This window comes from Marmota monax, unplaced genomic scaffold, assembly GCF_021218885.2.
Source record: "Marmota monax isolate L192 unplaced genomic scaffold, Marmota_monax_Labrador192_F-V1.1 WCK01_AAM20220418_F8-fsc00113, whole genome shotgun sequence".
NCBI lineage: Eukaryota > Metazoa > Chordata > Mammalia > Rodentia > Sciuridae > Marmota > Marmota monax.
Window position 1 is genome coordinate 484,131 of NW_026694479.1, and position 18,401 is coordinate 502,531.

General features: G+C 41.0%; 1 protein-coding gene across 4 annotated transcripts in view; it reads left to right on the top strand.

The window, feature by feature from the left end:
* Acsl1 (acyl-CoA synthetase long chain family member 1) overlaps window positions 1-18,401 on the top strand; it is a 65,775-nt gene that overhangs the window by 40,442 nt on the left and 6,932 nt on the right. For 3 of the 4 annotated variants that reach the window (XM_046419071.2, XM_046419072.2, XM_046419073.2), the window contains exons 5-15: window positions 2,666-2,767; window positions 5,208-5,307; window positions 5,515-5,693; window positions 9,140-9,172; window positions 9,320-9,371; window positions 9,893-9,966; window positions 12,478-12,555; window positions 14,031-14,165; window positions 15,577-15,711; window positions 16,567-16,662; window positions 17,635-17,707. In XM_046419071.2, coding sequence (XP_046275027.1) covers window positions 2,666-2,767; window positions 5,208-5,307; window positions 5,515-5,693; window positions 9,140-9,172; window positions 9,320-9,371; window positions 9,893-9,966; window positions 12,478-12,555; window positions 14,031-14,165; window positions 15,577-15,711; window positions 16,567-16,662; window positions 17,635-17,707 — 1,057 coding nt within the window. Of the gene's footprint in view, window positions 1-2,665; window positions 2,768-5,207; window positions 5,308-5,514; window positions 5,694-9,139; window positions 9,173-9,319; window positions 9,372-9,892; window positions 9,967-12,328; window positions 12,407-12,477; window positions 12,556-14,030; window positions 14,166-15,576; window positions 15,712-16,566; window positions 16,663-17,634; window positions 17,708-18,401 lie in introns of all 4 variants that reach the window. The other variant, XM_046419070.1, reaches the window with a different exon arrangement.

The following is an 18,401-nucleotide window of genomic DNA, read 5'->3' on the forward strand; positions in this document are numbered from 1 at the left end:
TGTGCTGGACTAGCTCCAAGCTTTTGGATAAACATGGAGCATTCATGGAGAAACTTGACACAAGGATTCAGTGGGGAAACGCGTGAAGTAATTTAACTGGTGGTCTAAAGCACTTCATTTTAAAACCAGTGCAGATGCATTGTGAAGTGGACTATATTTTTAAGAAAAAAAATCTAGAAACTGCCTGAAGCATGTGACTCCTCCCCAGACCTCTGGAGAAGTAGAATTACTTCTCTCTGTTTGAGGGGTACCAGTAAATTTAGATACCCCAATAGGGAATATCCCTCTCATTTTATAGACATGGAAATCATGCCCTAGGAAGAGATGTGACTCGCCAAGGTCACAGCTGATCAGTAGCAGAACCAGGATCAAAAGTGAGGTCTGCAGCCAACTTCTGTAGGGTTCTTCTAGGCATCATACTGACCCTCAAAGCTGTCCTTGGTCATCTCTCTCTGAGTGTGGCATTTAGCCCCAGCACTGCTGTAGGGAAGAGCACAGATGTTCAGAGAAGACACCTGCCATACTATATGAACACAAAGGAACTGGGGTCTGGGTATTTTTACTCTTGTCACTATCTAGGTGCCGCTGACGGGTGGCTTAACTGTTCAGCAGTTTGTGAGTATGAGCAACAGGTCACAGAGCAGGAAGCCATTACTTTTAATTTTTATTATGATTGCACCAAATCTAGATGTCATTGCTTTTCCCTGGTCCAACCCTGAGGACAGGCAGGCACAACTGCAAGCATTTGTTTCCCTCCAGCTGTCCAGGAAACGGCTGTCTGTCAGTCAGTCCCTGGGCTCCCGGTCCCTGCTCCAGGGCTAGGTCAACTGTGACATTCATGAATACAAATTAATTTCCTCCCTCTATGTTTTGTACAAAAGGTGTTTTTAGTAGTTGGTTTGTCTGAGGGTGTGTCTGTAAAGGGGTTGTCATTTGGAGCCGCAAAGCACAGCCGCAAACACAGGGTTACTTCCCTCCTTGGAAAGTGCAGGACTGCGCAAGGCTCCTCGGGAGGAGTATTTGTCTCTCTCAAGAGAAAAAAGATGAAAGGACTCACCACACCTTGCCCAAGGAGCTGTAACTCAGGTGACCAGAGGGATTTCCCTGTTTTTATTTTTGCCTGACCAAAGCCAGAAGGTGGTTTCGTATCCAAATTGTAGTTTCCAAGATCCCTCGTTTCCACAAGTGGTTGAAAAACATGGTTTGTGTTGGACCCATAACACAGAATTGCTGAGCACTTTCTGGATTGGCTGGAAGGGAGAAGAAATGTCCATTGCAGATTGGATTTTCAAGGCAGATTGAAAATCACCAGGGTTTCTCAAGGAGTTAATCTCTGATTTGCACACTTCAGTCAGAGACTGGTGAAGATGTAAAACTGGACTTAACTGAAGCCAATTTGTAGATTTAAATCGTTTTTTTTTTTTTTCCCCTTTTACTAGCTCAGTTAATCTGACCTTTTGAAGTTTAAGAATCCCTCTGATATCTTTTAGAAGATAAGGACCCATCTTTCTAGAAATACAAATAGATGCATATTGTCTGGATAAACTCTGCCAGCAATTGCAGGCATTTCTCAGGTTCCAAGCCCTTAAATGCAACCAAGAGCTGTGAACGAGGCCACAGAGTAGAAGGTACTAAGCCTGTTCATTGCTACCCTGCTGTCACCCCAGCTGTGTCAGTCTGATTCCCATTGGCAGGGCTGGGATGGCACCATGTGCCAGATCCAACAGGATTCCTGGCAGGGACAGGTGTGGCTACATTTCCTATGGGCATGGGTGTGCTTTGAAAGTACTCTTGAGAATTTATCAATTGAGAATAAAGAAAAGAACGCCAAATATTAAGATTAAAAAAAATGTTTAGTTAATTGGGGGCAAGAATGGGGAGAAGACAAGCTTGGGTATATAGCACTGGCTACTTTTTGTGAATCTACCTAGTTTTACTTCTTTGTCATAATAATATTCAAGTTTGTACTTACCCATGTTGTTTTTCACTGTTACTAAAACTACCCTGTTTGATAGGTTTCTTATGTATTTACCTAGCTACGTTGCATTTCCTCAGAGACTTACCATCATTTACTTAGCCATCCAGTCACTGGTTTCCCCACCCCCTAGAGTTTTTTAACTTCAGTTTTTTAATAATATATATTTTGAAATATATATCTTTATATGTAAAGCTTTTTAAAGCCTTCTTCTAAAATTGAATTATTTACCAAGAATAAATTCTCAAGAATGGAATAACTGAGTCCAGGGATAAGAGCTTACTATTATATTTTTTTTAAAGTCTCAAAAAACTTGCTGCTTCTGTTTAGACCAAAGGACAAGTTTTGGCTACTTTGTTGTTCTTTATAAGCACAAAAAAGCACAAACAAAACTATGTCCCTGTATTGCTTCTGCGACTTTGCTAAAATAGAAAAAAGAAATAGTCAAGAAGCTAACATCTCATCATCTGTGAACCTGCCACGGTTTAAAGGATAATAATTTGCTTTGCAGAAGTAACCTTATGATCAGTTTTTGTATTTTACAAAAATTTAAAACAAAGAGCTACCTCCCCTTTTCTGCGCAGCTCTGCTTTCTGACTGAGATATGAGTCTGTCACCTAGTAAGCTTTGTTCCTTGTGAGGGGTCCTAATTCTTCTCTGATTTTTTTTTTTCCTCCTCATTCATTTCAGGTTGCAGAAATGTCAGAATGCATAGGCTCCGCGCTGATCCACAAGGGATTCAAGCCCTCTCCAGACCAGTTCATTGGCATCTTTGCTCAAAATAGACCTGAGGTATTAACCATTAGTCACTTACTGGACAGGGGTTTGAGAGTCCTAAACCAAGGGTAAGAGCCAGAATTCACACCTACTTCTACTTGAGACCAGATTTTGTGGTCTGATTTCTGCTGAGAATATGACATTGTGTAATGCCTTAGAAAGTTAAATGTACAGAAACCTAAACCAGGGCTTTCTTAACCTTTAAATATATATATATATATATATATATATATATATATATATATCCATTTACCCCCTTATTATTAGTTTTTGTCTTTATTTTTCAAAACTGGATCCCCAAACAAAATTCTTAGAACAAATATCTAACAAAGTCTTCTCATTTTAAAGTTGGAGAAAACTTGAATACATTTTGTTAATAGAAACATCTCATTTTTTTTTTTTTCTGAAAGGTCTGAAACTTTCCCTCTGGTCAGATTTCAAAATTGAAAATATTATAGGCCCCGGGGGAAAGTACCTCCCTGAGAGCTAGCCTTCCTGTAGACACACAGCCTGTTATTTGGCTATCAAGTCCTGTGCATGGTGCTTCAGGAAACCATAGTATGAAAGTGAATTTAAATGAGAGGCCCTTTTATAGGTGTTGCTTACATTGTTAGTCAACAGAGTAATGGCACAGCTGGCTTGGAAAAATTCAAGCATCTGGCTTAAATCAAATGTATTCTTATACCTTCTTGCGTCCAAAAGCATATTGGCTCAATCCCTGTTCTACTTCCTATTTTATAAATTAATGGCTTTTTGGGGTTTTATTTTCTGCCAAGAAGAAAAACAGCATTCTCCACAACTGAACTGTGACGAAGCTCATGAATTTGGTTTCTTTCATTACAAGTGAACACATCCAAAATTTTTGTGTGAGTGGAATTTTATCATGAATATGTAACTACAAAACATATTCCTTACTTCAAGAAGTAGACTCCTGGGCTGGGGTTGTGGCTCAGCAGTAGAGCACCTGCCTCGCACGTGTGAGGCACTGGGTCCAATCCTCAGCACCACATTAAAAAATAAATAAATAAATAAATAAAGGTATTGTGACCATCTACAACTAGGAAAATATTAAAAAGAAGAAGACGACTCCTTTCTATCTTTATAAGTTACTTCAGCTACCATTTATTGAGCACCTACTATATGCCGGATACTGTGTGAGGCACCAAGGCAACAAAGCAGCTTGGATCTTTTTCCTGCAATACCATATAAGGGAACACAGACCCAGAAGAAGAGGCTTTACCTATAATGTAGTAACTGTGGCCACAGGACAGATTATGGGAGGTCAGTCAAGGAAGGCTTCCTGGAGATGATGTCCAGGTAGATACTTTAAGAAAATAGTGGTGAGGGGGCCAGAGGAATTCCAGGACAACGCGTGTTCACATCCAGTAGCATATCTGTGTCAGGGAATGAAGCCCTTCACGGTGGTGGAGTTTGGAGTAACAGGATAAGAGGCAGGGAAGAGAGGGCCATGTAAGGCACATGTGCCTGAGGCGCTTGGACCTGACGTCCATGCTAGAAACTTAACATCGATTCCAAAACCCCCACAAAATCCTACTTCCGGGTCAAGTGAGTGTGAATGCTTGTGTTCCCTTCCCACGCAGCTGTGCCTTCATCTGTATCGTGTGTCCAAGTCCTACAAATAGTTTCATTTGAAAAATGCAGCCAGAGGAAATGGGGTGCCCCCCCAGGGGTCATAAGTGAAAGAGTAACCATGTTGCACTTGTCTTGAAAGTAGGTCAGCTGCCCTGGGGCAGATAACCAGTTACTGTATCATTTCTTTCCTTCATCACTTTTCTGGAGAAATCTTGTCAAAATAAACACACATATGTGTACGTGTGTCCTCCTTCCCCTGTTCCCAAGCACTGCTGCCAGGCAGAACCTCCTTAACCTCCACAGCCACTGTTTGGCCAAGAACCCTATGTGGCTCTGCATGGCCTATGGACTAGAGCTGGACTCCGCCAGAGCGCAGACTGACCAGCCAGTGCTTTTGATTGAAAGCCTTTGTCATCCTGTGTCCTTCTCCCAACCCACTTCCAAACTGTGCTTCTTTTGCAAAGGGCAGACTCGGGTTCTTCCTGGCAAAAGTGTTGGCAACTTCCTAGAGCCTGTGATAAGCGTTCTCCAATGAGTCTCTGTCTTGTACTGTCAATGACCTTTCTGCACTTGCCTCCATTCTTCAGACAGATTGTAATTTTTTTTTTTGATGGACACGATATCTTTATTTTTATGTGGTGCTAAGGATCAAACTCAGTGCCTCACACGTGCAAGGCAAGCGCTTTACCACTGAGCTACAGTTTCCAGCCCTGTCATTTCTTTTTAAGAAGGGAGCAAGTGTTTTATTTCCATTTGAATCCCTTATAGCACCTGGCACAGAGTAGCATACACAGAGTATTGTCCTCTTTAGAGTGATTGCTATATGACATCTCGGTCTCTCTCCCCATCCTTTTCTGTTTAGTGGGTGATTATTGAACAGGGATGCTTCACTTATTCAATGGTGATCGTTCCCCTTTACGATACCCTTGGAGCTGAAGCCATCACGTACATAGTCAACAAAGGTAAGTCTGTGACCTTTGGCTGGATACTGGCCTAGTTACTGGTTAAATTCAGTGTCTCTGCAATTGCACATCTGATTGGACAGGGGTTTACATATGTACTTTTCCATTCAAAGGATGCAGTACTTACAGTATCCTTGTGTCCGATACCATGCAGTCGAGCTTTTGGTATCCTAGAACTTATTCTTGACCATCTCTCTTTGTTTACAGCTGAGCTCTCTCTGATTTTTGCTGACAAGCCAGACAAGGCCAAACTCTTACTGGAGGGTGTAGAAAATAAATTGACACCAGGCCTTAAAATCATAGTTCTCATGGACACCTTTGGCAGTGATTTGGTGGAACGAGGCAAGAAGTGTGGAGTGGAAGTCATCAGCATGAAGGCAATGGAGGTGAGTCCCTCGCCCACCCCACTTCTCTGAAAAGTTAGGCATGACATGCAGTGCCACCATGCAGTCCCCATGCTGGCCAGTTGTCTTTGCAGCCTGGTAAAGACGTAAGGCAGAAATTCCTTCTTTTTGGTACCTGGGATTGAATCTGGGGGTGCTTAACCCCTAAGCCACATCCCCAGCCCTTTTTAATTTTTCTTTCTTTCTTTTTTTTTTAATTTAGAGACAGTGCCTCTCCAGGTTGCTTAGGGCCTCAGTAAGTTGCTGACACTGGCTTTGAACTTGAATCCTCCTGCCTCAGCCTCCCAAGCTGCTGGAAGTTCAGGCATACACCACTGTGCCCAGCTAGAAACTCCCATCTTATCACTGAAAAGAAGGATTCTGTGGCATGCCCCATGTTAGTAGTACATCACATCTCACAGGAGTTCTCACTCAGTGAGTTGCAGTGCCCGTATTTATTCCAGAGCACTGGCAGGCCATGCCAGTCAATGCCAGAGCTATGAATTTCAGCTCAAGACAGTTGTGGAAGTTTTAAGTTTGTCTTCTTTAGCTTCAGGGTCTTTTCCTTACTGATTTGTCTCTGAAAGTGAGCCAGATACAGAAATCTGCCTCATGGTTCTTTTCCCCAGGTTGACTTTATAGAGTCCTGGTGAATTTCCAGCATAGATGTTTGATTTGGCTTGTTTTCGTACTCAGGATCCACAGTAAGCCCAACTTTACAAGTAACCATTCTAGGAGAGTGAGTGTGGTCCGTGTGAACTGATCCCTCCAATTGGACTTGGATTAGAGTTCAAGGGAGCTGGCAAGAGAATGTCTCTTTACACACATCATAGGAAATAGTAGGCTAAATAGAGGAAGTCATGCTCTTTCTCTGAAGACATTGTAAGTATTTTTATGAATTATAAGTAGGGTTTTAAATTTTTATTTATAATTCTCTCCCTTCTACAAAGACTTTGGGGCTACAAGGAAGGTCCTAGAGAGCCTTTCCTGAGGAACCTTGCAGTCGTAGGGAAAGTCATTGTTCTAACAGAACCTTCCACCTCATGTGTACACACACACACACACAAACACACAACACAAATGCTAAGCAACCTGCAACATGACTCCATGTGCATTCATGGCTGTGCTTTGTGGTTTAGTCGGTGTTTTAGTTAACCTGTTACCTAGCATCTCCCCACTTTTCTTTTTTTTACTTATAACCCCCCATCTTCCCTTCTATCTTCTCCCCCAAGACACACACACACACACACACACAAGTAGTTTTGTCTTTGTGATTAATACATGATAAAAATCACTTTTAAAAGTTAGACATTACATCATCATATAAAGTTCATACTAAATCTTAGCTTATAAAAAACATTGTTTGACATTTACCTGCCTGATACGGTTTGTGCATTTAAAACACAATTTTAAGCAAAAGATGACGGTTTGAAACATGAATTTAAAATTGGCATTGTGGTTGATCATGGGATCAAGTAAAAGTCTATTTTTATCAGGCCAAACATAGAAACATTGGCATTTGGAAGGTTTGCATTTTTTTCAGTATTTTAATTACAAAAATATAGTTGAAAGAAGTATACAGGAGAGAGCCAGCCATAGTCCCATCGACAAAAGTTTATTTATTAAAATATCAACAAATTTGCTATATCACATGTAATTCTATCAACCCTTTGCTGTACACATTCATCAATACATTTTTTTATGCATTTTTCAGTAGGTTACCGATTTCATTTCCCCTAAATACTTAAAAGAGTGTTTATTATTAACTAGAACTCAGGTTTATTTATGGCTTGTTTTTAACTTCAAAATGGCAACATTTTTATTTCTTTTATTTTTGGACATAATGCCTTAATTTTATTCATTTATTTTTATGTGTTGCTGAGGATCGAACCCAGTGCCTCATACATGCTAGGCAAGTACTCTGCCATTGAGCCACAACCCCAGCCCTTGCTATATTTCTTTTAAATGATGACAAGGCAGAATTAAGGCTATGAAATGTCAATGGGAAATGATGCTCTAATTTATCCAATATTTATCCCTCAAAAATAAAAGCCAAGTTGCTTTTTAACTATTGCTTTATTTTACTTGATGTCAATTTTTAAAGAATTCAAGATCTCCAGAAGTTATGTAAGAATTTTGGACAGATGAGTAGAACTTTAGAGCTCATAAAGATTTATTTTGAAGAAAGATTTACAGAATTATCATTGCTTGAACTCCTACCTTACTTCTAATTGGATATCAACATATCTGTTTTTAATCGTCGTCTTTCATGTATGTAATTTAAAATGTGATTAAGATTTAAAATCCTGTGCCTGGTGAAGCCCGCTGAGCCTGAGCACACCTGTCTAATTTCCATTTTATAATAGACTGCTTGCTCCATGTGCTCACTCAAGCTGTTCAGTTTTAATAGGAAAAGATTATAAATAGTTCATTTTGGGAAATTAATGGATATGAAAGTGCCTTAATGTAGCAGACTGAGCCACATCAGTGATAGTCCCTGGAAGCCTGCATTGGCAACTGCTGCATTCCTTTCTGAGGAACCTTTCTATAGGAACCTTTGTGTCATTTGAGGAAATGGTTTCTGTTGTGGTCTGATTTATAATGGGAGGCTCCTAAGTCCTCTCCCCTCTCTGTGAGTGAAGTGCAGGTATTTGGACCTTACTTAAAAGGCTAGCAGCTAAATCTGACAGAGGTTGGTTTCTCTCCCCGGCTGAAGATGTCAGTTCCACAGAGCCAGGTGGTCAGGTGGTGCTGCACTCTGAATCAGGGAAGGTGCAGAACATCTGCCGTTCTTTGGTTATTGCCCAGAGCAGGCCTTCTTAAAGGCCATAATAGGAAATATGAGTGAGCACCAAAATACCGTTTAAAAAAAGACTCTGATTGCTGTCTCTTGAATAAATTCTAAAAATTTTCAAAGGCCTGTCCTATTACCTCTTAGGTAGTTTTTTGTTGTTGTTGTTGTTTATTTTTATGTGGTGCCAGGGATTGAACCCAGTGCCTCACACATGCTAGGCAAGCGCTCTACCACTGAGCCACAACCCTGGTCCCCTCTTAGGTAGTTTTATAGAAGAAAGGAGATAACTAGAAAATGGATTCTTGGGCTGGGGGTGTGGCTCAAGCGGTAGCGCGCTCGCCTGGCATGCGTGCGGCCCGGGTTCGATCCTCAGCACCACATACAAACAAAGATGTTGTGTCCGCCAAAAACTGAAAAATAAATATTAAAAAAAAAAAAAAAAAAAGAAAATGGATTCTTAGAATTGTGAATATTTTAGTTAATTAAAAGTACTATAGTTTATTTAACGTAAAAATTATGATGTCTTTGAACTAGCTGGGAGTGTATGTACTTCTCAGGAAAGGCAGCTTCAGATGACTTCATGTGACCTTACTCTTTATAGTTGGACAACGATTCCACTTAAGATTTTTTTTTCTTCTTCTCTCTTGTAATCAAGGACCTCGGAAGAGCCAACAAAAGGAAACCCAAGGTACGTACACTGTTTTAGACCATGTCACAACCCTCTCTGAAGTTTACAATATCTAGTCATATGGAGATTATTAGAAAGTTTGGGTGATAATTTATGTCTGATCGTTTTCCATTTTGATTTATACCATTTTTTTTTTTTAATCTTCAGCCTCCAGCACCTGAAGATCTTGCAGTAATTTGTTTCACAAGTGGAACTACAGGTGAATTTCAAGATGGAGTTGCCTCTGCGTGGTATCTGGAAGTCTGTACTCTCAACCCCCCTTTTTGAATGACTTATTAGCTAATTACAGGTGGACTGAAAGAAAGCGAGAGAGACAGGTGGTTCAAGTGCTGTCTTCTTGTTGCTCTCTTTGATGTTCTTAGGGCCGTGTGTTCACACAGACATGTATTGAAGGTGATGTTAGGGTCACCCATCTTGCTAGGGCAAACTATTGGTTGGTGTCTCCTGGAAATAAAATTCTTGATTTTTCTTCTCTTACCGATACACACATCTGCTAAAATCTGTCTATATTAATGAGGATTGTTTAAAGATGACTTTAAGATAGTAAGTTTCATTGAAAGGATTACAGGTTACTCAAGAATTGAATGTTACTCAACATTTGTCTCTCATGGGTGGATCTAAGAGGAGAGGAATTTGAAACCTAAATTATACAGGGCTTCTACCATTCTTTGATGAAGTGCCTGTACTTTGACTTTGTTCTGTTTTCTGTGTGCTCTGCAGGCAACCCCAAAGGAGCAATGATCACTCACCAGAATGTAGTATGCGACTGTTCAGCTTTTGTGAAAGTGACAGAGGTAAAATTTTGGAGGGTGTCATCTCCCTTCACGTTTATTCATTGGCATTAGGCCTTCGGAGTGGAAATGTGGAAGGTGGCCACCCCCTCCCCAGGCTGGGTCCACAATGTATGTAGAACACTCTGAAACATGGGCAAGGTCTGAACTTCAGTAGGAACAAGGCCACCTTCTCTCAGATGGTCTTCCTTGTGGACCTACCACAAGGTATCATGAAGTTGAATTGACAAATGGAATTACTACAGTGTTTACCTAGTAAAACTATTGGATATTGTCCTGTAAATATTTTGGAAATGACAAAGGAGAAAGGGTCTCTTTCTGCTTTGATCCACTGTTTCACTGTTGGGAAAATAATTTCTTTAGGTTAGGAATGAAATCTTAAAGACTGCTGAAGGGTTTTGAAATCTTATTATTTATTGTAAGTCAACTTGATTCCCATTGTAGGAGAAAGACCAAAGCCTCAAACTTCAATTAATTTTCTATAATCTTCAAGTTTGCGATCCACAGGTCTTAGTTCTACCCGGGTGGTCCTAACATAGTATGACAGACTGGGTGGCTTAAACAACAGACCTTTATTCCCCAACAGTCCTGGAGCTAATGAATTCGGTTTCTGGTGAGGGGCCTCTTTGGGCTTGCAGATGGCTGCCTTCTTGGTGGGTGCTCTCCCGTCCTCTCCCCTGTGCATGCTTGGAGAAAGAGAGCTCTGGTGTGTCTTCTTATAATACAACATCCCTATAAGATCAGGGTCTACCCCCAAATATGGTCATATAAGGGCCCTACCTCCAAATACATGGAGGTTAGGTCTTCAATGTGTGAATTTGGGAGGGGGATATAATTCAGTCCCTACAACCAAAGATATATTTCAATTTTGTCTTTATAAAGGTACTTATATTGAACAATATAATGCCTTTCCCCCATACTCATTTCACATTTTGCACAATTTGTTTTTGCAGTCCCTTTGAGGGTATTCTGTAGCCCTAAATTTTGTGGCAGGAGCCTGTGCTTACTGGTTTTGGGGAGTGGCTACAGAGGTCTTTAAGGTCGCTTGCCACTTAATTTTACTCCACAATCACTCTCTTAGTCCCAAATGCCTTTTTTAGTGTAATTTCTAAGCAGGGTTCAACATTTAGTACCTTACCAAAAGTAAAATTTTAGTTTCCTAATAGACCTTCAAATATAATTCTAAAATGCATGAGTTTGTTGAGGAAATTGATTACAGAACTTTATTCAAAATCAGTTATACTATCAAGGGATGTTCTTAATTTTGTAAAACCTCTAATCCTGACAATGAACATTATTTTTTAATTAAATCAGAAAAAAACAAAAAGTATGGATATTACTGAGTCTAATTCTCATTACGAAATATTTTCATAGTAAGAGATCCTAGTTGGGATGCAGGTCACACTTGAATACCATTAAGCTTACCACATCCAACATTTCTGGGGCTGCTGTGTTTGCCCAGAACCGGTGTTTTCACCAGTTGTCACCTTATTGAGGATAACTCAGCTTTGAAGAGGAAAAGGGCATGGTTTGGAAGGGTACATTACTTTCTAGGTATATGACACCCTCATTTTTCAGTTGACATGGTACAGCTGCAGTTAGCAAGAATTTATTGTGTTCATAATGAGAACATTCCAAGTACACCCTCACTGTGCCTGCCCCTAAATCAGGCCCTCTCTGAGGGATACCAGATGCCTAAACTTAATCTGTCTGTAGACCCATCATGATCAGAATATTATGGGAGATCAAATTGCCGGATACCAGATCTGAGGGTGCCTTAAACAAATTGTGACATTTTCATGGGCTAAAAATGTTTATCACACTCAAATTACTGTAGATATGGTGCTGGGGATATAACTCAGTTGGTAGAGTACCTGCCTTGCATGCACAAGGCCCTCGGTTCAATCCCCAGCACCACAAAACAAAACAAAATACTATAGATACATTTGTACTATAAATAAAAGGATGTTGAAAATCTTATCTCCCCGCCCCCAACACTTTCCCTTTGCACCATAATGCGCTATTTTATGTTGGAGTGGATTTCATATTTAAGGGGCATTTGAACTTGCTGGGTAGCGGATACTGTTATTCTGAAATAGAGCACACAATCCCTTAACATCCCAATTTGGGCAAAATTTTCCTTACAAGAAAAAAGTTCTGAAGCAAATGTACCTGGCCACTGAGATGACCTCCACTCTATCTGCATGAAGGATTTGCTTTTCATTTCATTCTTTGGTGAAAAAAAGTTGTAAGCCATATGCGAAAATGATTTTTCCTGTGTTGAGGTACTGTGTGCTCTGAAAGGAAGTGGGTAGTTAATGGAAGTCTTAACGCTTCTCTGCTTTGCTGGTATCTTTGCTTTCAGAACGCAGTCACTCCTTCCACAGATGATATTTTGATCTCTTTTTTGCCTCTCGCCCATATGTTTGAGAGAGTTGTAGAGGTAGGCATTTGTTTTTGTTTAGCCTGCATGCATGTTTGTTTTGTGTTCTGCTAAGTTGTTGTGTTTTACAGAAAGTACTTGCCTTGAATGCCAGTGACACACACATTTCGTTTTTACCACTTGCACACATGTATGAGCACCTCATGGAGGTAAGTATGACGCGCAGGTTACCATCCTCCAGATAAGCCTTTTGCTCATCCCCATCTTAGAAGTGGCGCAAATTATTGGAAACAGTGTTAAGTTCTTTTTCTGCATCTGACCTAAATACCTGAATCCTAATCCTTCATTTTAAAATTAGAAACCCAAGCTTTTAAAAGAAACTAAATATGGACGCGATTCCAGGAAGAGTAATATAAAAGGAAGATTTTTATTCATTCAATCTAACAGAGTCTCTGAAGGCTTCTGTTTTTGAAAGTCCATTTTTGATTGTGCTTGTTCCTGATGTACAAGTTACAATTTCTCAGCAATACTGGAAAAGCAGGATGATGTTTAACCAACCTTTGCCTGAACTCCATGTATATAGCAGTGCAATTAATTTTAAAACTAACCAAGAGCTATCTTTTTTTTCCCTTCTTGAACAATTTTGGATTTTATAAGAAAAACAGTGGGTACCATTTTTTATTGACTGAATATTCATTGAACACCAGCTGTTTGTCAGGCACTGTGCTAGGTGTTGGGGACAGTTGACTAATAGAGAGTTGGCACTTTGGTTGACTGCGGCTCCTAGGAGTTACTGACCCCCTAAAGAACGAAGGATCACCAGATCCTGTCATGCATTTGTTACCACGTCTTGCACACCTCAGGATCTCATGAGTTATAAAATGATCTCAGATCAGTTGCCAGTGTACTGTGTGACCCTAAATTTAGCTTCAGAGGTTGTGCTTAGGAGGCAGGCCTGAGCTTTTAATTTTTTGTCAGTGAACTGTGATGTATCTGTCCAGTGGTTTAAGCCAGAGAGTGATGGCACTTCCATTGCACCATCTTTTGAATCTCTTTTTCTTTTTTAAACTTAAAATAGGCAGACTATCTGGCTTCCAGTGCATCTGGCTTCTAGTACAATTGAATGAGGCAGAGGGAAAAAATCATGCCATACACTGTAGCAGAATGACAAGCCACTCTGGCATCAGATTAGATATCCTGGCGTGTCAGCTTCATATGCAGTGTGTTTGTAGAAATTTTGGGTTATATTCAAATAAAAGAAAATGGGATTTTAATCAGCCTGAACTGGAGATGGGTGAAGTTTTTGAGAATAAAAAGCCCTAAAGTTTCTGGAAGTCTAAAAATATTTGGAGTATATAATACCATGTAGTTCATTCAACAGCTATTGATCCTTAAGCCAAGATAGAATCTCTGTGATCGTCATTTAAAACAACAGATCCTAGTTTCCTACTCACTCCTGTATCTTTGGGATGATCAAGAGAAATATACCGTACTTTGGTGGTGTTTGTACAATTAACTGTAAATGTGAAAGCACTTTTTAAGAAGCTGCCTATATTTAGAAGCTTTTAAGATTTCTGGAAACTGACTTGAAACACTAACGCGGATGTCTCGTGCGTTGCCTTCTGTGTGCTGTGTGGTTCCTGCTGCAGCCATAAAGCCCACATTGTTTCTGTTCACTCCACAGTGTGTAATGCTGTGCCATGGAGCTAAAATAGGATTTTTCCAAGGAGATATTAGGCTACTTATGGACGACCTCAAGGTGCTTCAACCCACTATCTTCCCTGTGGTTCCAAGACTGCTGAACCGGATGTTTGACCGAGTAAGTTCCCGGCAGCAAGTATGAAGGCTGGAAAGCTGGGGCCGAACTTGGGCTCAGCTCCCTACTATCTCTGTGACAGTGGACAGTCCTTTTACTGTCACGGAACTTCTGTTTACTCCTCTGTAATATTAGAGTCCGTTCACCTCATGGAACTGTTAGTAGGAGTAGGAGAGAACACAAAAGGGGTTTCGTGAAGGATGCAGGCGGGTGGCGGGAGGCCCTTTGATTTTTACAGTCAAGCCTCTGAGCATCTCATACATGAAAAGACCGTTCCCTCTTTTCCCTTTTGCCTGCCTCACAAAATTGCTAACTGGATCACACAAAAATAACGACTATGAAAGCTTAACCCCCCATGCACGAATAAAGTATGACTTACGTAGTTCCATTGGGAGAAGTGATAGAACTGAGGCAGGGGCAGAGGGGATGCCAGCCCTCTGTGGCGGCCGCACTGCTGGGCAACTGGGCAACTGCCAGAGTAAGTTATAACCGGGCAGCTTTAATCTATTTATGAGGCAGGGCTTTTCCTATCTCTGAGGATCTTCTCTTTTTCTGAATCATTCTTGTAAAAGAATTTTAAACAGCTTTACTGAGACATAATTCCACTCCCTTACAATGCATCCATTTAAAGTCTGCAACTCAAAGACTTCCACGAAAGTTCTAAATTGGCTGGTTGTAGAACACTTACATCACCTTGAAAAGAAACTGTTTACTCTTTAGTTGTCATCTACCACCTCTTACCCCCATCAACCCCTAAGCAACCACTAATCTGCCTCCTAAATCTATAGCTTTCTCAGTTCTGGACTTTCAAATGAATTTAGAGTCATGCAGTATGTATTCTTTTGTGAATGGCTTCGTTCATTGGTGTGTTTTTGAGGTTCATTGAAGTGGCACATATTCATACATCATTCCTTTTAGTGGCCAAGTCATATTCCATTGTATGGATATAAACATTTTATTTAGCTGTTCCTTTATCAGTGGTCATTTGGGTCATTTCCAGCTTTGGGCTGTTATGAATAATGCTGCTTTGAACATTGGTGTGCACATTTCTGTGTAGGTGTGTTTTCATTTCTCCTGGGTCTGTACACCTAGGAGCATAATTGCTGGGTCATAGGATAACTCTGCTTAACTGTCGGAGGAACTGCTGGCTGGTTTTCTTCCCTCTTTCCTCCGTTCTTTGTTACTTAGTGGGGATTGAACCCGGGGCCTCATGCATACTAGCCAAGTGCTGTACCACTGAGCTACATCCCCAGCCCTGCCAGATGGTTTTCCAAAGCAGCTGCATTGTTTCCATCCCAACCAGCAGTGCGAAGGTTCCAATTTCTCCACATCCTCGCCAGCACTTGTTATTATGACTTTTTTTATTCACGTCATCCCATAGTTATGAAAACCTTCTTATTTCTTGCTTCATTAGATTTTTGCACAAGCAAACACCACACTGAAGCGATGGTTGTTGGACTTTGCCTCCAAGAGAAAAGAAGCAGAACTTCGCAGCGGCATCATTAGAAACAATAGCCTGTGGGATAAACTCATCTTCCACAAAATACAGGTAACAAACAGACCCAGCTATGGTTTCTTACGTAAACTCATTTGGGTTTCAAAATTTCTATGAGGGCTATTTTCTTAAAAGATATGAAGGCAAGGGAGAGAATGGTATGGTATTATTAATTCTTTTTTTTTTTTTTTTTTTTTTTTTGTATCGGGGATTGAACTCAGGGGCACTCAACCACTGAGCCACATCCCCAGCCCTATTTTGTATTTTATTTAGAGACAGGGTTTCACTGGGTTGCTAAATACCTCGCTTTTGCTGAGGCTGGCTTTGAACTTTCAAGTCTCCTATCTCAGCCTCCCCAGCTCCTGGGATTATAGGTGTGCTCCACCACGCTCAGCTGGTTTTATTCTGATACATGTCTAAAGATTAAGGGCAAAGTCATGAAGTAAACCATCCCAGTGTCCTGGGTGCATCTATACAATATTGTAGTTAACTAGTGAAAAAAGACTCTTTTTGAGTCTCCATTTTGATTTGACCAAGTATGTCATTCTTGAGGTAATTATTTTTAAGCTTGAGTGATGAAGATTGTGCAATGACATTATGTCCCTCAGTAGTGTCCAAACTGGTAGTTTCCATAAATCTGCCACCATCTTGTTTTAATTCCTTAAAATACCTGCAAGGAGTGGCTTAGTTTCATACTTGTTGGGAATGAATGGGTTAATTCTGGGCAGAAACAAACAGGATTCCTGTGCGAATACCTGTGGGTTCTGTGTTCCCAGGGGGAGTCCCATCCAGTGCCACCTGCAGAGGTAGGTTAGGGCACAGGGTCCCAGGCAGATATCTTTGACGGAGAAGCCCACTGACTTCCAAATACATAACCCTCACCACCTTCTTCTCTCTCCACTTTGCAAGTCGAGCCTGGGCGGGAAAGTCCGGTTGATGGTCACAGGAGCCGCACCCGTGTCCGCCACAGTGCTGACGTTTCTGAGAGCAGCCCTTGGCTGCCAGGTGAGGCCCTTCATGGATCATTCAAGTCTTTATATAGACCAAGTCCTCTTCCTTACCAACAGTCAATTTGTTTCTCTTTTGTGTGTTGTCAATTTTTAAAAATGGACAAAAACTATGTGTTTTTATGGTGTAAGACATGATGTTTGATATATGACTACATTGAGTAATGGCTAAATCAAGCAAATTAACATACGTGTCACCTACTATACCCTTTTACGTGTGGTGAGAACACTTAGAATCCACTTTCTTAGCGATTCTGGAGTACAGAACACATTATTATTAACTAGTGTCAGGTTGCTGACAGTAGGTCACGTGAACTTTCTCCTCTTACCTGAAAGTTTCTGTCCTTTGACCAATGTCTTCCCAGTCCTTCCCGCCCTCCACTTTGCGTCTGTATATTATTTTTGTTTGGAAGGTATATATTATACTAGATTGTTTGGAGAAATAAGTGTACGTTGTAGTTTGTGTGTGGTTGTGTGTGTATACATATACATACACAAACATATATAATTTCACCATAGGCAGGGAATATGGATGGGCTGTGTAATTTTTTCTAGGATAGGACTCAGCCATACCTTTAGAGTCAGGCAAGCAGATATAGGAACACACCTTGCCTGCAAACCATGCAGAGAACCTGTTTGAAAGGGGGAAGACAGGGGAATGTATTAACGATAGGACATGTGCAGGTCACACGTATGAAGTGACAAAGTGAGAGTGCTCCCAGGTAAGGAGTGACCAGTCACAAGGGGGTCTCCCTTGCTTGTCCTCATGGATGACGGATGACGGCTGGTGTTTGGCATGCAGGGGACAGGGAGATGTTTGGGGGCACGTTGTGCTCCTGGGTGAAGTTCACTTCACAATCAGCAATTACTCAGGAGTTAGTGGAACTTGATTATTTGTGCACTTCCTGCAAAGGCTGACTCTCCCCCCCCCCCCCCCCCGTTAATAATGTCTCCTCTCTTGGTGACCCAGTTCTACGAAGGCTATGGACAGACCGAGTGCACGGCCGGCTGCTCTCTCAGTGTGCCTGGAGACTGGACAGCAGGTAGGATTGACGGAGGGCCATTTTCAGAATCTTATTCAAATGGGGTTATTGAAATGTTGGAATTGGGTTAATCATTGATCAGTTCATTAGCCAATTTAAACAAGTGTTAAGCCTCAGGTCATTCAGCCTTGAGGCAGACAGTCTTATAATTCAGGCAGCCACGTGGAAATGCCCTTCTGCTCCTGTGGCCAAGTGTGGTAGCATTTTGGGAATCTGACCGTAATGCCAGGTGGCAGTAAGTCTTTGTCTGGATCCTACAGGCTACATCTGAGAGAGGATGTCTGGCCTCGTAGGGCTTGCAGGTAGCAGATTAGGGTCTCATCATTTGCTGGTAATTTTAATCCACACATATTTACACCATGGTCTATGCTATGTATTGGGACCCTAGATAGGAATAAACACAAGTTCTTTTTCTCAAAAGGGAAAAAGGGGAGGACAAATACACAAATAATTGACTGAGCACCTGACATGGATAAGCTTTCTTGATGGATGCTTAAGATGGACATTATGTGAGGGTAATCCCAACAACATCCCTGTGAGATTGGTACTGTCTCCTATGAGAGGAAATTGTCGATTGTTGCTTAAATAGCATGTAAATAATTACACAGCATTATCTCTTGGAACCAGGATTCCAGCCTGAGCTGACTGCACATATTCTGTGCTTTCCTCTATGCCATGTTGGTAGTTTATTCTA